The sequence below is a fragment of the Protopterus annectens genome, chromosome 4.part1 (assembly GCF_019279795.1).
Source record: "Protopterus annectens isolate FY-2018-M chromosome 4.part1, PAN1.0, whole genome shotgun sequence".
NCBI classification, from domain to species: Eukaryota; Metazoa; Chordata; order Ceratodontiformes; family Protopteridae; genus Protopterus; species Protopterus annectens.
The window spans coordinates 442,782,912-442,807,872 of NC_056734.1; the positions used below are offsets into that span (position 1 = coordinate 442,782,912).

Genomic DNA, 24,961 nt, shown 5'->3' on the forward strand with positions numbered 1-24,961 from the left:
GAAAAGAGGTATCTTGCTTTCTTTTACCAGAAACTACTTTATAAGAAGGATCTATAACCTAAATTAAACACTGAGCCAGACAGAATAAACTACTCCTGCCTAAGGAAACTTGAGGAGGAGTAGATATATGTTTAGTTTTCTTTTTTTTTTTTACAGAAAAATGGGTCCATCATTGTTATTAATGGCAGCAGGAGCTTCCCTAGGGATGGGTGCAATATTCTGACAAAACAGGGAAGCCTTCCCTGTTTCCTCTCCCAGGACTGACAAGAGTGGCTCTCTCTTGCCTACCGAGGGACTCCAACAACCACTGAGGATGTGGCTAACCCCCAGCCCATAGTGGCCATAGGTGCTACACCAGAGGGATCCAGGATAAAAGATGAGCAGTTTGAGGGAGAAGCAGAGTTTGAAAGCCTCCAAGGACCATTCTTTTCAGTGGGAGGAAAGCTCTGAGAGGCTTGGCACCCAAATGTGTCTTTTTAGTGAGCTCAGCTGAAGCAGAGTGAAGGTTTGGGTACATGGTGCCCTGAAGCTTTGGAAGCTGACCAGATAGTATATCCTATACATGAAGTACTCCATACAGCTAAGGCTACTGCAGCAGTGATCAGTATAATGAACATCTAACTGTATCCTAACTGATTCTACCTCTCACCTTTCTCTTATACTTCTTTCTATCCTTATCACATCTTCATTATCGTAAAAATAAAAGCTTTACCAAAAAGAGAGCCATAGCTAGGTCAGCTGGCCCCCTGTGCAGGCAACAGATTGGTGCCCTAATCAACATGAAGTTGAGTTCTGCAATTGAGGAACATAAAATAAAAGGTCATTTGTGGACTCAGAACTGTGGCAAAGAGCTTATAAAAACTCCTGGCTAGAGTTATCAAACACACTAAACTACTTTAAGGAACAGCAATGTTACCTGCAGCTTCATAATTGAATCCTTGTACTGCATTCATGCCCAAGCAACAACTGCTGACCTCTCCCCTAACAGCTTGTGCTTGGGGCAGCTGTCTCCACAAGGGAGATATAAGTTTAAGTTTATTCTTATCCCTTAGCCCCAAACGTAGTGTAGTAGACAGAAAATAGAATTCCTCCTCCTACTACTAACATTCTCCATCACAGCCAGTACTTCTCACTCCTGTAGTACATTTAATCCACATTAAGTATTGACAAATTAGACTGTCCAACCCTTTCCAGCTTTGGAGACTCCTCCTTCCTATGTCCATCCTTCCCACTTTCCTGCAGTCCCAAATGAGGCCTAGCCTACCTTGTTTTTCCAATTTCTTCTCCCAGTTCTACTCACCAACATCTACACAGTCTGAAATGTTGTCCCTATTTTCCAATGTCCTTCTAAATCACTTTTCTTCAACAATTCAGCTGTCTACTCAGACCACCCTGCCGCAACTCTCTGTAACTCAAGCAAATTAATTACCAAACTTCCTTAGACTTGTCTGTTATATAAATTTTCTACACTATTCTCAACTTTGTTTTAGATCTCTTTTACTTGTGCACATTAGAACCACATATGCATATAATCTGTCTCCTTCTCCAGCCATCTCTAGCACTCCATCATGTCCTTTTAAATAGATGCTCTTAACATTTTTGGAGTACTGTGATACTTGTTCAATATTCTAAGATGCATATCATATACTAGACTGACCTCCAGTTCTTGGTTTACTCTCCAAACATCCGCTCAAAATTCATATCTTAAAAAGTTAATAAATATTACCTGTGGCATGCACCATTTTTAAAACTACAACCACCCTTGTCACTATCATATGTTCATTCATCAGTTAACTCTGTTACCTGATTGTTTCCAGCCCCCTCATAAGAGCAACTAACAGGGTCTCTACCTGCTTCACTCCCCACCCTGCCCCCTATTCCCTCCCGCCCCCAGTTGTCCCACCTTTATTACACTCACAAACCCCTCCCATCTTTCCAGTAGCCAACCACAGTGCTAACCCAACACTACCTCCTCCATCTTCCCACTACTATCACACCTCCTTAACTAACATGTACAAGCATACCTTACCTATGCTCACTGCATGCACTCTCCTTGCATATCTTACATCCTAACAAAGCTCCATCATTCCCCCACTCAACCACTACCACTGTACTACTACTCACACCACCACTCATGTCTCACCCTCACTCAACTCCCCTCCCACCAACTCAAGAACCATCCCTATGCACCCCCCACATATTCTACCAACTATATTACTCAAACATAAAGCATCCCTACAACTTAACATAGTAACCCTCCCACCATACCTATTACCCAAAGGGCACAATCATAAAGTTTTCCTTATAAACAAACACATTAAAAACTGAGAAAACTAATAATCTCATGCATATCAAAACTAGCCCTAAGTGGAGATATCCACCCCAACCCTGGCCCTACCATGTCCAACCCCAATCCTCATAATCAGACTAGAAACCACAACTTCTCCCATATTACAGCCATTAGAAAGCCAAATGACTTCCTTCTACTAAGCCTAAATATTAGAAGTATATCCAGCAAAGTCCATGAACTCCATGCCACCATAGACTTGTACTCCCCAGATATAGTCATCCTGACAGAAACCTGGCTAAAACCTCACATTACCAGTGAGCAAATACTCCCTGCAGGTTAGGGCATACTAAGAGTAGACCGGCTAAACAAGAAAGGAGGTGGTGTAGCTATAATATTTAAACAGCATCTAAACATCCAGATCTTAAAATCATCAGCTCCACAAATAGGCAATGAAGAAATAATATATACTAACCTCAAAATTAACCAAAACAAAACCATCAACATAATTGGATGCTACTTCCCACCTAGCCAAAGCATCTCTCCACTAGAAAACCTCCTCAGCTGCTCTACCCACAATCTCCCCCAAGAAACTATCATTTTAGGTGATTTCAATATTGACTGGCAATCCTGTTCTGGCAACCATCCAACCCATCATGTAAACCTTCATGGCTTCACCCAACTAGTCCAGTCGCCAACCAGGATAAATAAAAACTCCAGCAAGCACACTACCCTGGATTGGATATTAGTCAGTAAGAGCCCCCAGTCATATATAACAGGCTGCTTATCAGATAGCCTCAGTGATCACTCCCCAACATTCCTACTGAAAAAATACCTATACCAAGCTATACCTGTCGTTTACCATCAGATACATAAAAAAATAAACATTAACCCGCTCACATTCATCTCATCCCTCAAAGAATGTAACTGGCATCCTCTAAAGTACCTCAGTCTTGATGATGCAGTTGAATTTTTTAATACTACCTTCCTGAGCATCCTTAATTACCATGCCCCCATAAGACTTTCCAGAATCAAAGCACAACCCTCCCCATGGCTACAGAAAACCACTAAGTCAGAAATGAAAAACAGGGATAAAGCCTGGGAGCACTGGCACAAAACCAAGACCCCCTCAACTAGACAGAAATTCCTAGAACTACACAATAGAGTCAAAAAGCTAATAAAACAGGACAAATTCCAGTACTACCAGTCTGCCCTAGACTCCTCTGAACACAGCCCCAAACAATTCTGGTCCTCCATAAACTCCATCCTCTACCCAGTAAAGTCAGTACCCCTCCTCCTAACATCCCTCACTCCTCAGAAAATACTGCTACCTCATTCAACACACACTTCGCACAAACCATACTATCACTAGCTAAACAACACAGCCCCCCTCCCCTCCAACCCACACCTTCAACTACTAATCTCCCCACTGCCTTCTTTTTTTCTCCTGTACCTACCTCCAACATAAAAAAACTCTTAACTAAACTTAAACCCACCAAATTAGCAGCAGACAACTTCCCAAGTGAATACCTACAAATCGCAGCTGATGCTCTGGCCTACCCAGTATCCATCTTGATTAACCGATCTCTGTCAGAAAGTTATGTTCCCACACTGTGGAAAGTATCACATATAATTCCCCTCCACAAAGGCGGACCCTCCACAGAACTAACCAATTACCGCCCCATAGCTAGTCTCTCTCCACTCTCCAAAATACTAGAGAGATGTATACACTCTCAGGTCTCAGACTACCTCCTTACTAACAACCTCCTTTCCAATACTCAGCATGGTTTCCAACCAAACTATAGCACCACCATTGCCTTACTCTCCTTTACTAACACTATCCTTCAGCATAAAAACAATGGCTATCTCTCCTCTGCTACTTTCCTAGACCTATCTAAAGCATTTGACATGGTCCCACACAAACAACATATCTCTGTCCTCAATAACCTATCCTTCTCACAATCAGTCACCAACTGGTTTCAGAGTTACTTGTCTGACCGCCAACAATCTGTTGTATGGCAGAATGACATATCTCCCCAACTACCTGTCTCCATAGGGGTTCCCCAAGGATCCATCCTTGGACTCCTACTCTTCTCTGTTTTCACAAATAATCTAGCCTCTGCCACCACACATGGCACACTCATACAATACGCAGATGACTCGACCATCATCTGCTCAGCCCAGTCCCTACCCAAACTGCAAAAAGTCACTCAGGAAGCCTTTTCCTCTGTTGAAACTTGGTTATCTGATGCCCAATTAATACGCAACCCAAACAAAACTAAACTACTCATCTTCCAACCCACCAAACATACTCAAAACAACTCTCACTTTAACATCACAGCAAAAGACAACACCACTATATACCAAACTGAACACACCAAATTACTAGGAGTGGAAATAGATAATAAACTAAAATTTGACATTCACATATCCATGACCACAAAAAAGTCTACAAAAAACTAGGAGCGTTATACAGAAATAAGCATCTTCTCAACAAAGCAGCAAAGATTTCAACAGCAAATTCCCACCTTATCTACACCCTACTTTATGCCTCTCCAATATATACCAACCTAAGGCAATGCGATCTAAACAAGCTAGAGACCTGCTACAACAAAATTGCCAAATTCGCTACAGGGGCATCCTACCATAGTCACCATTGTCTCTCACTTGCTGAACTGGACTGGCTTGAACTCTCTCACCTCTTTCAATGGTATCAACTCTCACTCGCCCACAAACTAGTAAACCATCCACTAAATGTCCCTTCCCTCCAGAATCTACTCCAACCCTATCGCACTACCAGACCACTAAGATCCAGCAACAAAAATCACTTGCAGATCACTAAAGCCAATAACTCTGCTGGTGAAGCACTATTCTCTTGCACCATAGCCAAATTATGGAACTCCCTCTCACCCACAATTACCTCTGTACCATCATGCACCCACTTCAAAACTTTACTAAAAGCACACCTAAAAACATGCTGGCTATGCCCTTGCAACTCCCACTCTAATATCACCCACCCCAACCAACCACTACCTTTCTTTCCACTCCACTAACTGCCTTGATTATAGCAAGCTCAGATGCTCATAAGCCTAGTACTTATTATACAGCAGGAACTTCTTATTTTAACATTTGTTAATGTCTGTTATGTACTTCACAGATAAAGATTCTAGTTGTCTTCTGATGTACTATGTTCTTCATCTGTAAATATGTTGTAAGTAATTGCTATGTAAATTGTTAATCACTATGTAATCCAATGTAACTACTGTCTGTTTATTTTAACTGTGGAGCTTTTCTCCCCGGGCCTCCGCTGAAAATGGACCTACGTCCAGTCGGACACTCCCTGTCAACAAATACAAATAAATAAATAAATAAATAAATAAATATTTCAACATTTGACTTGCTGACCTCCGTACCTCTCTAAGTTTTGCTAAGGTTTCTATTTATCCCATTTCAGTATCTTTAAATATAAGGCTTATTCTTCCCTTCCTAATGGACAACCAACTACATTTTCATATCCATTATGTATTGTTTCCTTTCTTGTTCCCCTTGAATTTCCATTAGAGTCCTAATACCTTGCAAGTAATCCGATAAGCTAGTGTAGCTCTACTCACTTCTCCATACATCTGTACTAAATTCTGAAACTTCTTCATTCCCTGTTACTATACACTTGTAAGAGATCCTCCACATTCCAAATTCCCTTCCATCCACAAGTTTCCAACACCTCTTCAAAAGCTCTCTTAATGTTTCTGACATTATCGCCTCCAACCTCTCCTACTCTAGGCTTGAAAATCTGATCCCTCTGTTACTCATGCTAACTTCTTATCCATGTTTTTTCAGTTTTACCAGTTAAACTACCATTTTAGACCTCTACATTTTTCCCCATGTTCATCTGCTTTCTAATAAAGCACGATGCTTCATGCACGGCCAGCTTATTACAACAATGGTGAATGCCATATGTTCTCATTTCTTGTGATTTCAGAGTCATGTATTAATAAATACCATGTCATCCATACCATCAGCAAAATAAGTGCTCTAAGCACATCAGCCCTTCACCTTTGTGTAGTCACTTTTAGTGACCATCTAACCAACACATTTTTAAACTTAATTTAGGGGTCTCTGCATTTTCATTCCCTAATATCTCTTAAGAATGACTAAACTTTTATTGTCAAATAAACACATTTTCCCTTTAAATGTGGTGATTCCAGTACCTCTTGTCCATTACTCCTTGTCAATACAATTACCAAATTTGTCATCATCATCCTAAACCAAATGCTTTAAATATCTGGATACATCCGGAAAGCATCATTTTAAGATCTGCCAATAATACCTGGTGGTGACCAGCAAAAAAGACTCTAAACTACTTTTGTTCCTAAGATTGCCGCAGCTCAATATATACAAAAGGAATGCCTGTGCCAAAGGTCCCATCACATCCATAAAAGGCACTATGAGAGTGAGTATATTTGATGTGTTCTCCGTTCTAAATGTACTGTGCCTGACTGGACTCTTTTACGTTGTCCTTACCTTCCCTATCCCCAAAAGGAATTCCCATAGACCCACTCTAATGTTTGTAACATGAAACTCCAGCTCACTGTAGCAACAGCTTTTTTGGACATAAAAGACATCTGTCTCTGCTTTCTCTGGTGTGCTGTGTGGTATATCTCTTTTTATACTCAATTTCTGAGAGACTTGTTTGGCTATAATCACCTGCATTAGAAGATTAAGGTAAGTACAAACTTGCAGCTTTAAAAGTATTGTTTTTCATTTTTTCTGTACCTAATTGTGTGTTTCACTGAATAGTGTGTGCTGTGTGTTTCTCTGCTATAAGAGGGGTTGGTGGTCTTCTCACTTCTTGTTATCTGATATTTAACTGTTTGCCTAGAGGGATTCCTCTGTACTTTAAGTGCTAGCCACAAAGTTTGAGAAACCATTTTATGCTCAACTTCTGAGAGACTTGCAGCTATAAATCCTGCATTAGAAGCTGAAGTTAAGTACAAACATGCAGTTTTAAAAGTATTGTTTTCATTTTTTTTCACCCCTATTGTGTGTTTCACTGAATAGCGTGTGCTGTGTGTCTCTCTGCTATAAGAGGGGGTGGTTGTCCTCTCACTTCTTGTTATCTGATATTTAACTGTTAGCCTAGAGGGATTCCTCTGTACTTTAAGTGCTAGCCACAAAGTTTGAGAAATCATTTTATGCTCAACTTCTAAGAGACTTGCTTGGCTATAATCACCTGCATTAAAAGCTGAAGTTAAGTACAAACTTGCAGTTTTAAAAGTACTGTTGTTCATTTATTCTGTACCTAATTGTGTTTCACTGAATGGGGTGTGCTGTGGGTCTTTCTGCAGTTTGCCACCAGCCACCCTAACTGTTCTTGTTTTGATGTTAGTGTTGGTGGCTCTAGAATTGCCTGCCCCTCCTGTAAGTCTGTATTTGAACACTCCTCCTGAGTCCATCTCATTTGCTCACTTAACCGAATACAGTGAGATCATATTCTGAGTCTAGTGTTCACTCTACTTAATACAGAGAGAAGATTTGAGAAGGCCAACCCACTTAGATTCTTCTTTCCTCTCTTCTTGTACTTTACTAACAAAAAAAGATTTGCACTTTATTCATCATTTGTGTTTCCTCCTTCTTTATTTTGCTTTTGCCTCTTCTTAAAAGTACTCAATTTTATTTATTCTGCTGCATTTATTACTGCTTGGTAGTAGCCTGATTAAATTGTGACCTCTTATTCTAAGTCTTTTGGTTTAAGCACTTGAGCTTCATACTAGTTGTTTTACATTAAGAAGGTTTGTGGTCTGTACTGTTGTGGTAGGACAGGTAGCTTACATTCTTCTAAGCTGGGAATTGCTGATTGAAGACTCAGTGTCTGCTATTCTAAAAGTGTATTAGTTCTAGTTTAAGAACTTGGGATTCAGGCCAGTTATTCTACATTAAGAAGGTTTGTGGTCTGCACTCTTCTGGGAGGAGATGCTGGATTCTGCCCTTCTGAGCTGGGAATTTCTGGTCACAGGCTTATTGTGCCTGCTTATTTGAACTCTTTCTTTCTGAAATTGGTGCGCCTTGTTGCTGTAGCATAGGCCCAGATTCAGGCCAGCTGAATCTAGCTTTGTTTGTATAACTTGAGCACTGATCCAGGCCATCTTTTTTTGGAGAAGGTTCCCCTGCTCCCTAGTAGCGGGAGTGTGCAGTTAGAACTTGCCTGATTGAAGACTGTTGTTGGAACAGGGCTTAGTTTTCAGCTTTTTTCTGGTTAATTGGGTAACTTGTTTAAATCAGTTTGTTCGTTTTCTATTGTTATATATATATATATATATATGGTTCTACCTGACCCTAACTCACTTAACCCACCCCTATCAGCTCCTAACCCTAACCTTAACCCCCCCCTATATCTATCCCCATTGTGACCCACCTTAACCACACTCCTCTATCCCCACAACCTAGCACCCTAACATCTTCACCTGCCCTGCTTTTCCTTTTCCCTCATCCTCGGCGTTGGTGTTGTCATCCGTCGTGTCGGTCTTCTGCATTGTCGATGTTCTGTAACTCAAGGATTGGCGTCGGTCTTCTTAAGCTTCTTTCTGGAGTGATCTGAGTCGGCGGTCTTCTCAGCTAGCTAAGCGAAAGTCAGAACCAACCCGCGACTTCTCGGTCTTCTCTTCTTGATCGATCTTCTGGCTCTCCGGTTCATGTCGGTCTTCTCTCAGCTGTCGCCAAGTATATATATATATATATATATATATATATATATAAAATTGCAATTTATTCATCTGATTTTACTATATTTGTGTTTCTTCCTACTTTATTACTAGGGGCATTGACTACAACTCTGAACTGAGATAGATAATAAGCATCCTTTTCTGTGTATTTAAAGTGTTTTTTTGATTGTATCTGCTTTATTTTCTGAAAAACAAAAAAACAAAAAAATAAACTTGTTTCCCGCCTTTCAGTTTTCAGGTTAGTGCTGAATGCAGGGCTGTGTTACAAATCCCTGTGTTTGCCCATACCTTACTTGGATAGAAGGAAGTTTTTCTGTTCACCTGTGAGAGAGAGAGGAGCTTTGAGCAGCCTATCTGTCCCTGGAGGAGTGGTTTCAGCCTAGAAATTTGTAGTTTATTGGCTATTTTGGGCTATTTTTTCTCTCTTTCATTTCCTTGATAAAGAAAAACACATTTGGCCGGTTTTGCATACTGGGCAGCGCCGGTTAGTTAGGGTATAACTATTCCTGCTCCACAAAGTCTCCTGTTCAATTTTTCCCTTGGAACTAGACAAACTTTCAACTTAAGCACTCAAGCCATTCATTTCTCAGCCCGGCACTTGCTCAAAACTCATAGCAAGCACTTATAAACCCTAGCACTAGACCCCCCCTATACTGTACAGAATGACAAGGCTCTCTATTCAACCTTACCAGCCATTCAGTAAAACAGTTCACTGTACCTATCCAGGCATGTCCAAAGGGCAGTTTCAGGTGTACTCTCCAGTCCAACTGGTGAATCTGGGCATTTTGAGGCAATGTTACAACTGCTTCATGTACACAGACAACCCTCTCCTCCTACCACCAAAAACTAATACATGTGAGAGATGCAATTATGCAGCCAAACTGGTGGCTAAGCTCTCTCAATCCAAGAGGGGATCAGACAGACAAGAGGAGAAGGGAAATACTGGCATCACACCACCAGTCTTACATAGACCCATTAAACCAGCACCGGTAAAAAACACACATAAATACACAAAAACATACTCAGAGGCTCTAAATAAAAATCTGCAAAAGCAACAGAGTCCCCCAAAGCAGACATCCAAGCAACCTCCACCACCCAACTCAAACCATGATACACATACTTCACAAAACCAGTGTGCCACGCAATCACAGCCCTTAAGGCAAAATAACATACCCAACATACTAGTAACAGGTGACTCTATAGTCAGGCACACTGACGTCCCACTCACTAGGCTGAATAAGGAGAAGGTTGCTGTTAGCTGCCTGTCAGGTGCCAGGATCCGCCACATAACACAAGCACTCAGGTCACACCAGAACAAGTACAAATATGACTCTGTCATTATCCATGTTGGTGTGAATGACCTGAGCCATACCTCCCTGGACTACATGAAAAGAGACATGGAAGAGCTCTCTGATCACATAGCCCAGGCTGATATGACCCTGACCCTGAGTAGCATCCTGCCCTCACCAAGAATGATGCCACGTTATAAAGAAAAAATTATTAATTTCAACAATTGGCTAAGTTTCTGGTGTCATTCAAAGGGGATCCAGTGTTTTTCCTCCTGGGATGACATGCTCGACAAGCCACACTGCTTCACTAGAGATGGCTTGCACCTGTCACCCTTAGGCTTTCGAATATTTGCCAAGGCTCTTGCCACCCCCATAGTGCCTTTTTTAGGCAAGGCTCAAAAGACAAACCCACCACCTTAAATAGCACAAGTAACAAATATCTGAGGGTAATGCTACTTAGTGCCAGAAGTCTAAACCTCAAAATGCATGCACTTGAGGCACTCCTCAGTATGAAGAAAATTGATATATGTGCAGTAACAGAAACCTGGTTTAAGGATCCAGAGAGCACTCCAGCACTACCAGGCTACAATTCATACTATACATTTCGGCCACAGAACCCGGACCGAAATACAAAAGGCAGGGGAATATCCATATTCATCAAGGATACCCACACCTCCAGGTTATTGGCACAGCACAATGCTTCAGAGATCATCCATGTGCAACTAACAACGGGCAAAACTGCAATTCAAATTGTAGCTTGCTACAGATCACCCACCATGTCCCAGGACCCCCATTTCACATTTCTGGAAACACTGGGAAACATAAAGGTCTTACCAAACACCCTAATATTGGGTGATTTCAACTACACAAACATTAACTGGGAGAACTACTCAAGTATTAACTCCCTTGCCCAACATTTCCTAGAATTTATAAACACAAACAGCCTGGCTCAACTGGTCAACACTCCCACCAGAGATGAAAACATATTGGACCTGATCATCACCAACATGGGCGACAGGTGTTCCACACCAGAGGTCAACCCCTTGTTGGTTAGATCTGACCATAAACAAATCACTTTGGATATCCACATTCTGCCCCCACCCCTGGACAAGAAAACCACAGTGAAAAACTTTTCAAAAGCAAACTTCACGTTACTTAAGACCTAGGTGGAAAGTTTCAAAACCCCCAAGCTAAAGGATAACACTGTCCAAGCTGCAAAATCCTTTACTAATGCATTCTACGGGTACCTACAAGAATGCACGGATCATGCTCTCCCAAGCAAAACCAAGACTCACTCCTCCAAGAAAAGGAAACCAGTCTGGTGGACCCCTGCCATAAACAAGCTATACAATAGAAGGAGGTAACTAGTTCAGAAAAGAGTAAATCCGAAGAAGGGAAGACATCCCTGATCAGTATCAGCAAGAAACTACGATCCCTCATAAAATCGTCCAAGGCAAGCTTCGAAAGAAAATTTGCCAAGGACTCCAAAGATAACCACAAGGCATTCTTTAGTTATGTCAAAAATCTAAGTGGCAATGCTCAGATCTGCTTGGCGTTAGTGCAGAATGGCACAAAATACACTGAACCAACCGATATTGCCAATATCTTGACGGACAGGTTCAGTGCAAACTTCACCCCCTCTCACCCCCAAAAGGGCCCATAACCATACCAGAAGAATGTAGAGCCCCCGAAATAACAGACACTCAGGTTAAAACAGCCCTCTCCAAAGCCAAAAACACAGCATCAATGGGACTGGATGGTGTCCCAGGCTGCGTCCTACATGAGCTCAAAGATGAACTAACCCCTCACCTAAACACACTGTTCAAACTCAGCCTCTCCACAGGCTACGTACCAATAGAGTGGTGCACAGCAATGGTTATTCCACTCCACAAAGTTGGAGCCACAACAGACCCCAGGAACTATTGCCCTATAAGCCTGACTAGCTTGGTCTGCAAGGCTATGGAGCGCATCATCATGGAACTCATTAACAGAGATATTGGGAACCTCCAAACACTGGATCCTACCCAGTTCAGCTTTGTTAAGGGCAGATCATGTCTCCTAAACCTGGTGGACTTCTTTGAGACAGTTACCAAGGCTATAGACAAGTGAAAGGTGGTACACACAGCCTATCTAGACCTCAGAAAGGCCTTCAATACCATTCCCCATTCTGGTATTATAGACAAGCTCACCAGCCTGAACATAAACCCCTATGTCACAAGATGGGTTGCCAATTGGCTCACAGACAGAACCCATATGGTGAGAGTTGTGGGAGCTAGGTCTGACTCTAAACCAGTTACAAGTGGCATTCCCCAGGGCTCAGTCCTAGAACCCCTCCTGTTTGGCATATACTTCTCAGTGGTACAGGCAAGCACAGGAGGACTATGGCTGACCAGGTTCCCAGATGACTGCAAATTAGGGGCTATAATTGAGTCTCCGGCTGACACAGACATCCTCCAAAAGGGTCTCACTGAAACGGATACCTGGTGTCAAAATCATGGCCTCAAGCTAAATGCCAAAAAGTGCATAGTCATCCCCTTTGGAAAAAACAAAGTACCCACAAACTACAACATAGATGGTAGTCCCCTAAATACGGAAAACGTAAAAAAGGATCTGTGGTCCCAAGTAGATAGTAATCTCTCCTTTGATGATCACATTGCCAAAGTGGTTAGAAAATCCTTCTATGTGGCCCACCTAATCACAAATGGGTTTGCATCCAGATCAAAAGAGGTCATTGTGCCCCTCTACACATCACTCATCAGACCCATCATAGAGTACAACGCCCCATTTGGGATGTACCTTACAAGACATCTGCAGCAGCTGGAAAGACCACAGAAGTACCTCAACAAGTGGATCACTGGCCTCAAACAGATGCCCTATGCAGCTCGACTGAAGAAACTCCAGCTGTACTCAGTTGCATACTGCCTGCTCAGAGGTGATCTCTGCCTGACATACAAGGCCATGTCCAACCCAGAATTGATGGACATGCTCCACCTAAACAAAACCTTATCCCCTCGAGCCACACACTCTAGGGATCTAAACCTCACTATAGCAATAAATAGGACGTGCTGGAGGGATAGATTCCTGTTCCAGAGACTTCCCATGCTTTGGAACAAGATTCCAATCTACATTAGGCAGAGCTCCTCGCTAACACTCTTCAAGAGAAACCTTGATGAGTGGATGGGAAACAGAAAGTTTATCCCTGGGATCACTTCAGTGGCTCTGCTGGACAAAGGCACAGGGAACTAATCTAAGGGGGAGGCGAAAGCCAACACATTCTGGCTAGGCATATAAATGCCTTTTGGCAGATAGCCTAGTACCTACCTATGATTCTATGAACCTATGTGTTTCTCTGGCCATTCTACAACATTTAGTAGCAGTGTCCAGTGGTATAAAGATTTTCTCTTCAAAAAAACCTGTTTGAACCTCATTTGTGATTAACAGAATCACTCTTTCTAACCATACCATGAGAATCTTAGCTGATCACTCTTTTTAACCACACCTTGAGAATTGTAGCTAATATCTATGCACACAAGTAAGGTGGTGTGAGGGGATGGGTTGGGGTTCTGCCTCAGGAACAAGCCAAGTTGTTTTTTTATGCCCCTCAATTCGACAATGAAAAGCATAAAAAGCCCTTCTACTTTTAAAACTGTAGCAAGTGTCTTGCTATAACCTATGTGACACATGAAGCTCTGAAGTACAGTCCTGCAGGCTTGCCCACAAGAGCAGTATCAGAATTCATTTCTGCATCGGCATTCAGAAACGCCAGTACAGAACTGAATACCAGTATTACACAGCCTTGGTTAATAACTCTTGAATATGCCCCCTAACATCTTCTGCCCAGGGTGGGGGTTCCCTTCACCTCACCCTAGTTATGTCTGTGCCATGAACACTCGCACATACACACTAACCACTATAAAGCAATTTTGCACATCTTCACAACCGCCATCTTTTCAGCTAAAAAGTCATATTTCTACACACTCCTACTTACTTACACTGTATGAAACCTTTATTCAGCCATATTGGATGTACACAAATGAGTATTCAGCCAATTATGCATCCTGTCTTTTTTTACACCCACAAAAGCTTTTTGACCAAATGAGTTTTAGCTATTTTAGACATATATGTCAATAAGCTAACTTGACATAAACACATTAACACAAAAGTCTCTTAAAGCAAAATAAAAGGTGTGAGTTGAACTCTACTAGAATACCTTTTTGCAGGTATTGAGGTGACACATTTTCATGCCAACCCATATTACAGTAATTTGTATAATGCTTAAAGGCAGAATTACAGCTTTGCTTCTTAATGCATACATAAGTTACTGGATCTTTTGTTTTGGCCACTACCATGGGCTTGAATTGTGTGTGTGTGTGTGTGTGTGTGTGTGTGTGTGTGTGTGTGTGTGTGTGTGTGTGTTTCTATGTATGTGCGTATTTGTGGTTGGAATACACATTACAATGAATGCTAGTGGTATTGTTTACAATAAAGAATTTCATGTCCACTAGTGAGCTTGTAGACTGGGTCTGTGTGAAGACTATACATGGTAATAGGCAGATAAGAAGAATTTTTGGGTCTACTTCACATGACTGAAATCTCAAAATACTAAATTTCATTTGATTGAGACCATAATATCCAAATTTCAAAGTACTGAAAACTCATTTGACTTGAGTCTCATTATACTGAAAGCTTACAATGCTGAATTTCAAAATACTAAATTTTAAGTTATAGATGTGATGTGTTTCCCTTCACCTGTGACTTGCTTGTGACAAAAACACATTACTGCAACTTAAAGTGCTGACTGTCGGAATACGGACAGTAGGGTAGAAAGTAGTGTTGTAGTTTTTTTATAATTGTGGGTATGTGTCTTTACATTTTTATGGGAAGTATCTAAAGTAATATGGTGGATGTTTCATGTGCTCCCAGCAGTCGTGGCAGTGTGTACAGTACTGTATGGTAATTAAAGATATATGCCCTTTTCCCTACTGTAGTGCAATCCTGGAGTTAGTGTGTGTGTGTGTGTGTGTGTGTGTGTGTGTGTGTGTGTGTGTGTGTGTGTGTGTGTGTGTGTATGTATATATATATATATATATATATATATATATATATGGTTCCCATTCAGAAGCCTGAAACATCATAAGCCTGAAAATCAAAATCCTGAAACCAAAAGCCTGAAAATTCAGAATCCTGAAAACTCAAAATCCTGAAAGCCCAAAATCCTGAAAGACCAAAATCCTGAAACTCAAAATCCTGAAAACACAAATAATGCTAATATGTCACTATAAAGACACTAATATCTACCAACTGACCCTGACCCTAACCCTAACCCTAAGGTCCGTCACTATCGCACACTCACCTGACCCGCACCTAACCCTAACTCACTTAAACCGCCCCCTAACCCCAATATTTGTCACTATTGCATACATGCCAAAAACCCTAACTCACTTAAACCGCCCTAACCCTAAAATAAAACCAACCACACACTTACCTGACCCCAACACATGACCTAACACCACAGGGCTAACGATAGCAAAGCCACAATGACATCAGTATGTCTATTTTTTGTTTTCAGGATTTTGAGTTTCAGGATTTTGGTCTTTCAGGATTTTGGGCTTTCAGGATTTTGAGTTTTCAGGATTCTGAATTTTCAGGCTTTTGGTTTCAGGATTTTGATTTTCAGGCTTATGATGTTTCAGGCTTCTGAATGGGAACCATATATATATATATATATATATATATATATATATATATATATATATATCTATGGGTCTACTTGATATGGTCGACATTTCACAATGTCGACATTCATACCGCCGAGACCGTATGATCGACATTTAAAATGTTGACCATGTAAGTAGAACATAAAAAACAAAACAAAATTACCTTAACACTGCTCCGCCCCCCCACCCCCTGGAACTTAAATATAACAACTCCAAGATCACACTACAGTGCAGATGTGGAAATCTTTTCATTCCGCACTGTAGGGAGATGCTGATTCCCCATGGTCAACATTTCAAATGCTGATTATATGGTCTCAGCCATATGAATGTCAACATTGTGAAATGTTGACCATTCCATTTGAAAGGGACCTATATATATATATATATATATATATATATATATATATATATATATATAGGTTTACTATTAAAATCTCTAAAGTTAAGAAAAAACAGGTACTTATGAGAGAAGTGTTTCGCCGAAAGTACACATCACCTAATGGACCTAATGTCGAAAAACAGCTGTTAATGCCCTGAATGTCGATCACGACATTTTCGGCACTTAACAGCAATCCCACCCTTCCCGTAACTCCCTAACTAGGAAACCTACCATCCTGTTTATCCAGGGTGGCAAGACCCCCTGCACCCCTTGTGGGGGGCTGCACCCCCTACAGTCCCCCTAACTATATATTCCAACTCTGAGATTGCACTGCAGTGAGGAGAGGGATGTATTTCCCTTACCGCACTGTACCGCAATCCCTGTACATAATCGAATGTTATAGTTGTGAATGCACAGACCATTCGCAAATATTCCATTTGATTACGTGCCCGACACACATATGAACTATTCGAACATCTGTAGTTCGAATAGTATAGTTCATAGGCGTGCAATGCTACACCGACTTTATAATAGTAAACCATATATATATATATATATATATATATATATATATATATATATATATATACATATATATATATATATATATATATATATATATATATATATATATATTTGGGGGTTTTGGCCAGGGCGTAACCCCCCACATAGTTTGGTTTTATATCGTCCAGTTTCTGTTAAGAGGGTAAGTCAGTAATTTTTAAATTTTGGAAAGAGTTAGCCATTGATGTTGCAAGTGTGCATGTCTATGGCTTAAAATTCAATATTTTGAAATTCAGCATTGTAAGCTTTAAGTATAATGAGATTCATTCAAATGAGTTTTTAGTGTTTTAAAAATTAAGTATTGTGGTCTCAGTCAAAAGAAATGCAGTATTTTGAGATTTCAGTCATGTGAAGTAGACCCAGATTTTTTAATGTCTTTTTTAAACTGGACTTGCATGTGAAATGAAACTGTTGACTATGGGGTAGTGGACGAGTCTAGTATTTCTCCTGGCATTTGTTTGTACTGGGTTATTGAGCATATGCCATTGTTCTGTAAAGGGTCTGAATATGGGTTAGTACAGAACATGTGACAATCACTAGATGGTGCAACTGCATTTTAAAGAAGAGAGGGATAGGCAGTAATTGCTGCTTTAAATGTTAAACCTTAAGAAGTTGATTAGCCACACATCTACTGTACACTTCTAACTATATGTGCCTGAGCTGTGGGGTTATACTGTGGTTTGCTAGCAAAGGTTACAGGGTTATTGGATCGGGACATTTGGCGTTTCACCGGAGCTTTGTAAAACACAGGTTTGCAGATGCTTATATCTCCAAAATGCCGCAAGCATTGTAAACATGGGCTGCAATTAAACTTTTTTTGCGAGTTATCTGATGTGTAGCATTGCTTCAGCACTGAATAAAAAATTAGTTTTTTGTGTTATTATACAGAAATATATTTTATTTAAACTCAGATTTGCATTCAAATCATTCTCATTGATTAATTACTTAGTGATAAGATATTGCCGAAAAGCAGTCAGCATAACCGATCTGAATTGACCGTGAAATTTAAAAATGCAGGTTGAGAGCAAAGGATAAAAGACCCCTGTTCAAGATATGCTCCATAATATGTTGTTTGTTAAAAATAGCAGTGGTGCAGAAAAATGTTTGCCTGGGTTGACAATAGATGTATGCTGAGAATAATATTGTTGCATTTTTGTCTAAAGTATCTTTTAAAAGATATACATGCTTCAGACATGCCATAGGATGTAAATGGGGGATCTAATTGCAGTATAGAGAATCTGTATAGTATAATAAAATGTGCACCTCATACATTATGCATATGCATTACCAAGGAGAGTAGAGTATTTATTTTATGTTATTTTATTTCTATTTGTTTACTGGGGTAGTGCACTGATCAATATTGACCAATTTCAGGCTCAGCCCAAGTAAAATGCCAAACATTTCACAAACAAAAAATACAGAAATATAAGCAATAACACAGCATTTCAGACTAATTATGTAGAAATATCTGTTTATATACGTTCCAGTGAATAAGCACAGTGCAATGCACAATCAAGCAGAGTGTAATGTACAATATATACATTAGTTTCTATAGTTGGTCCTATATATTTACTTATTTATTTTACATTTGTTTACTGGGATAGTCCGACTGGGGCAGTGCCCATTTTCAGCGGAGGCTCAGGGAGAAAAGTTCCAGCCCAAACTTACATACAAAATCATCACATCATGTAATATAAATTATAGACAAAAAAATGAGTGTTAACACATTTACAGGATAAAATTGTAAAAACAAAAATATATACATAGTATCAAATAGAACAAGACTTTAAACAGTTGAATACAGAAAAATATATGGTTGAACTTATATATGTGGAGGAACATGACATTAGTTAGGAAATTAAGTAGGTAGAATCACTTAGGTAAAGTAGTGCGTACTTAGTAATTCTTCCATTGTGAGAGTTGTAGCTAGGAATGAACTACTTATGGAGAAGTAGTGTTGTTAGAAGGGATATGTTAACAGAGTTAGTACAGCCAAATTAGTGCTAAGTTAATAATTAACCTGGAGTGTTACATGTGCAAAGCCAGGATTCAGATAAGTGTCTTTTGGGAGATATTTTGAAATTATTAAGATTGCTTATGGATCTAATACTATGTGGAAGGGTATTCCAATTTTTGGCAACAAAGAGTAAATAGAGTTGCCTGCTGTATTGGATACTTTGGTCACTTGGAGTAAGTCTTTGTTAGATAATCAAAGATTACAAATGTTAGAATAGGGTTGTAGAAGATTTTTTTAGGGAAGGTACGTTGTCAGGATTGAGCATTATTTTGTGATCCATTATTAATTGGTTAATAGTTCATAACATGAGATAGTTCCAACCAAGAAAGATTTGTGATGCACTGACAGTGATGGTTTGCATGTGTGGAATCTGTTGCAAATTTGGCAATCTTATTGTAACATGATTCTAATTTACTTAGTTCTGACTTTTTGAGGTTGGTAAGTATGGGGGATGCATATAAGAGTGAGGAGAGAAGGCGGGTTCTAGCTATGACTATTCTTGCAGCATCTGTTAAGAATTTGTTGTTTCTATACATTGTTCCCATTTTCTTGTGAACCTTTTTGATTGTGTTAGAAATGTGTATGTCAGATTTTAGTCTGTTGTCAATTATGACACCTAATAGTTTTGTTTAGGAATCTGAGAAAATCCTAGTGAAATTACTGGCAGTGATATAAAAGTTAGCTGGGAGGTTAGTAAATTTAGATGGAGGAAAGATCATAAGTTTAGTTTTATTAGGGTTGAGAATGAGTTGTGAGTTTGCTAGCCATGTTTCAATATCAGAGAAGGCTTTTTGTGTGACTGTAAGAAGCTGAATTATTGTGGATGCTGCACATATGAGGATTGAATCATCTGCGTATTGTATGATAGATGCTTGACAGGAGGCACTATTAAGATCATTTATGAATATGCTGAAGAGGAGGGGCCCTAGGATTGAACCCTGAGGGACTCCAAGTGTAACAGGAAGTAGTGGGGATAGATCCTGCTTCCATTTCACAGCTTGCTGGTCGCTAGATAGACAGCTTTGAAACCAGTTAACAGTATCAGGGTTAATATTAAGATTATTCAGAGTGGACAGTAACTTAGTATGGGAAACTGTATCAAATGCTTTAGACATGTCCAAAAAGACTGAAGACACTATTTTGCCATCATCTCTGAATTTATTTATAGTATTAGTGAAACTTAGAAGAGCTGTAGTAGTGCTAGAAATCAAACATAAACGCCGAATACTGGAAGGCCGAACTTGGTAGTTCGAAAGTTGAGAATGTCAAAGCCACGGAAACCCAAATTCTTTCCCAGGGAAAGAATTTGGTTGGCCATTTTTTGTGGCTTCAACATTTTCGGACCGGGTCAAGGTAAGTGTACGAATGGGTAGTGACGGACTTTAGGGTTAGGGTGCAGGTCAGGTAAGTGTGCGATAGTGACAGCCTTTAGGGTTAGGGCGTGGGTCAGGCAAGTGTGCGGTAGTGACAGACTTTAGGGTTAGGGCTGGGTAAAGGATAGTGCATAGATAGTGGTGTATGTTAGGTTTAGTGTAGGTTTTGAAGGTGTTTGGTGTGATTGTGTTATGTGTGTGTTTTTCAGAACAGCAAATTTTTTCCCTGGGAAAAAATTCGCTGTTTTGAGTTTCAGAGTTATCTGAATTTGATCTTCCAAGTTCGAACTTATGGTGTTCGACATTTTGGAAGTTCGAGTTCGTGATATAGACCCCTATGATATGGTCGGAATCCATGCTGTGACGATGAGAGGAGATTATTGTTTAGAAGGTGTTTAAGAAGTTGAAAGTGGATACATCTTTCCAGAATTTTAGAAAGTATTGAAAGTATAGCAATGGGTTGGTAGTTTGTTAGTTCTGTTGAATTGTCTCCTTTATGTAATGGTTTAATGTATGCAATTTTCCAAATACTGTTTCATTATAGAGCGATTTATAAGCATTGGCAAAGGGACGACAATAACACCGGCTGTTAATTTTAGATATTCTGCTGGCAAGTTATCTGCTGCCAGTGAAGTGGGTTTCAATGTCTTTAATAGTTTTACAATAGTTTGTTTTGGGATTGTCTGAAATGAGAATGCATCTAGAAAATTGCTTGGATTGTTGAGTGTTGGCATTGTGGGAGAATTGCAATGTTTAGTCAGTGCTAAAACACTTTCAGTGAAGAATATGTTAAATTGTTCAGCAATATTGTTTGCTTTATCAGGTAAGTTGGGAGGAGTTGTGGTTTGGCCAGGGGGAAGTATGTTATTAATTGTGTATATAATTCTCTTTTGCTTTATTTGTTAACTTGGTAAGTCTGTTGGACACATGTATCTCTATTCAGGGATGTCCTCAAGCATAGTTTGGTTAAGTTACTTTAGTTCATAGCCTTAATCTCCTGTGTTAATGAGGTCAATTCCCAAGAGAGTTGACAGACTATTAGGCAGCAAAAAGTGTATGTTACTAAGAGATTCTAAGCATACTTACATATTTCTCTCTTTATTGAGAAGGGACTCAGATCCTTCACACTTCCATATTTAAATACAGCAAAACCCAGATCACACAATTACAAAACACATGCAACTTCAGAAAAGACAGAAATCAATGTGGTGGCATTATTGGCTATCTGCTAATCATTCGGTCACTGGTGCCTGTGATCTTAAATTTGTCATGTTGTAGGAGAAACACTAATGTCCAAAACATGGTGGCTTCTCATTTTCTCACTTTAGCTACTCCATACCTTATTTGCATGGCAGAATCTTAAAAGTCCTAGACTCGTGGTCATTCTGAGCATCAATATCCTGGAACAATTCCAGGTTTTGCAGTATGAAGCAACAGCTGTTTGTCAAGAAACAGCAGCCCAAGTGAATTTTGGAAAGATACACTTCCTGTCTAGAAAGAATTACCCCATAACCTGAATAACATATTACAGAGACTGATTTGTGTGAACATCAGTATTTTAGTTATAAGCATTGCAATACACAGCAGTCACATCTGTTGACTACATTGATAAACACTGATAGCAAATATCTGGGCAAAGCATATCTGTGCAGCTTCAGGGTGCACAGACCACAAGATGCACATCCTGAGTACTTTGTCTTCTATCTTCCCTATGCAGTACCTTCCCAACTGTGCCAAAAACACCAAAGTACATGGCTGCAGTGAACTCAATTTGTGTGTGTGTGTGTGTGTGTGTGTGTGTGTGTGTGTGTGTGTGTGTGTGTGTGTGTGTGTGCCTATATGATTTATATATGCCAGGTCAATGTGATAATGAACTGGGCAATATAGGCTGGAGATGAAGACAGCCAGGGACTGTGCCATACTTTCTAATGACTATTGTCACTCCCAATACTTAATATAAGTAGAAATGGAACTTGTGGTGGAAGCTATGACATCCAATGCAATTAGTGACTATTCAGATATCATCTATTCCAGTTTCCTAGGAACGTTCTGAATCTGCTACTGACATACCGTTAGGCATGTGCTACACCAGTGCTCAGTATCTGCTCTTAAGGCTTTATACTTCCTTCAAGGTATTGCATCTGATAAGTGCCTTTTTGCAGAAACTGGTGTCTGCAAATCATAATTGTATGGCTTCAAATGGCTTAACTCTATCTTTGTTGATAAGGGATATTATGTGTAGTTGCAAGTCCTTTCCATATCTGGCCTGCTGAGTAGGTTCAGTATCTAAGCATGATATGTACAAAAGGACAACAAAAATTCTTGAAAGCATTGTCCTACTTTATTAAACACTTGGGTTAAATAGGCCATGGGACCTTTACAGAACTGTACTGTCTTGGTCTAATCTACTATATGAATATCCTTAGCCACAGCACTCTGTTTTGTAACACCAAGATTTGACGTTGAAATCACCAGCATGTATAGCATCTCTAGTCTTGCGGGATTCTTGGTATGAACTGTTGTGACAGTAGGACACTGTTCTCAGGGGGTGATAGACAGTTAGCTGGGGAAGATTTACAAGTCAAAGTCAAACTCCCCAAGAAGGTAGGGACGAGTCAAACTCAACAAAGTTCAGCTCCTGGAATATTAGCATTGCAATTGTGCGAGCCATGCCTCACCCTTACTGTGTTTTATCTCTTGTTTTTTCTGAAGTTATGTGACTGTGGTGTTAGTACGTTTAAGTAAGAAGTGGTTATAGTTAGAAAGTCTCCTATATTGGATGCACAGGGGGAGATTGTTCCTTGAGAAAAAAATAATGTTTTTACTTATTTCACCTGCAGTTTTGGTGAGTGCTGCTTTCTCTGTGTTTGACTTGTGCAGTATCCTTCTAGGGAATGTCACTTAATGCTCCATGGTTGATCTAAAATTGGTGTATTCTACACTGGTGAAAGTCTGTGCAGCTAATGTCCCTCCCAGCATAAAGATGGTGAGACATGTTATGCAGTAATAACTGAAACACGACTAGACATGCTATGTAGTCAGATGTGGCAGTTGCACAGCTCTTTTCTGTAGTACAGCACAGTAACAGATCAGATGCACAGTCATATATTGTGCACATAGTTGGGATGTCTGCGGTTTAAGTGTGCTCATGACCAGTGATATGCCATGGCATGAAAGTATTTTTCCTTGATGTGGAAAACTGAGCATTTTGGTACAGTTCCTAGCTGTTCTACTGTAAGATTACAAAAACTTCAGGAGGAATCATGCATCTGTTCTCCGTATATTTCATCTGGTTTATTCTTTTTGGTAAATAAATAAATGCTTAAATGCAATTCCATGTTTTTTTCCTTACAGGATCAAAATTGATTAAAGCATTTTGTAGCAATCCTTTGATAACCTATGAATAAAATTTCAACTTTTCACAATGAATAGTTCCTTAATGTACAAGAATGCATAGAACTGTAATCAAGGCAGATAAAATATCTTGAACAGTTAACAGCTAGTAAGTGTGAAAAAACCGCATGAAACTTTGAATAGATAGAAATTGGTCATAGTAAACCAAGTTGCTGCATTGATACTAATGTATATTTTACAAGGTATGTTATGCAATAGTAAGTCCAGAACCAGCACAGAAGAATAACCTGCCTTGAAGTATTTAGTTTTAGTATTTTCACAAATGCGGCTCTAAGTGTTTCAAGTACATTTGTTTAAAACAATGCTGTAAGCAAATTCAGAGAATGGAGGTAATGAAAAGAAAAACAGAGGGACAGAAACTAGATTTGTACTTACCAGGAATAGTTTGAGTAGAAACGTTATCGAGCAGAATCAAGAGTAGGAGAGTGGTGGTCGGCATACTTTTTGAGATTGTTATGTAAGATTTGTCTGTAGTCATAATCATAAAATATGTTTAATCAAGAAACATCAACAGCAGCTTTTCAGTTCAGCAACTAACTACGATTTTTATTTCCCTGTTTATTTTTGTGAAGCCTTTCTTAAATGCTTATAAACCATAAAGTGGAAAAACCAGTTTTAACTTCAGCAACTCTAGTTTCATTCTCACAACTGAAAAGTGTAATATTTTGTCTGTTGTTGCTATCAACAAAGCCAGAAATGGAACGCAAACAATTCATGAAACTGGAGTTGTTATGACAAAGATGTAATTGTGCTTTTCATAAAATGTTAGTTGCACTTGGGGTTGCCACCTTTGGAGGAGGCGGAAACCTGACAAAAGCCTCAACCTTTGTTTCTCATTGCCCCACCCATTCTGGTAAGTAAATCTGCATTGCTTCTCTTTCAGAGTTAATAATTATCATGCTAGCAGCTGTTGTGAAGAAATATTATAAACGTGGTAAATGCAACAAATGACCAAATGTATAAACATGCTGACCACATTAAACAATATTTGTAATATTGTTGTGACAACTAGAATGTTTGTTGAAACTATTAAACTAGATAAGCATGGGGGTGTCTCAATTACTTCCTCTATGAGTGGACAAAATGCAACCTGCCAGGGATTGGAATCCCTGAACTGCATTCCCGAAAAAAGGACCAAAAAATAAGCAAGCCCCCCCACACCCCCGAAGCTTATGTTTATCAACAATACAGTCACACCAACT

General features: G+C 39.7%; 1 protein-coding gene across 8 annotated transcripts in view; it reads right to left on the minus strand.

Annotated features, from left to right (window-relative positions):
* Positions 1–24,372, minus strand: part of LOC122800909 (hepatitis A virus cellular receptor 1-like) — a 327,925-nt gene extending 303,553 nt beyond the window's left edge. For 2 of the 8 annotated variants that reach the window (XM_044070254.1, XM_044070257.1), the window contains exon 1: positions 24,135–24,370. In XM_044070254.1, coding sequence (XP_043926189.1) covers positions 24,135–24,243 — 109 coding nt within the window. In that variant the 5' untranslated portion in view covers positions 24,244–24,370. Of the gene's footprint in view, positions 1–24,134 lie in introns of all 8 variants that reach the window. The other 6 variants (XM_044070256.1, XM_044070260.1, XM_044070261.1 and 3 more) reach the window with 5 other exon arrangements.
* Between the last annotated feature and the right edge of the window lie 589 nt (positions 24,373–24,961).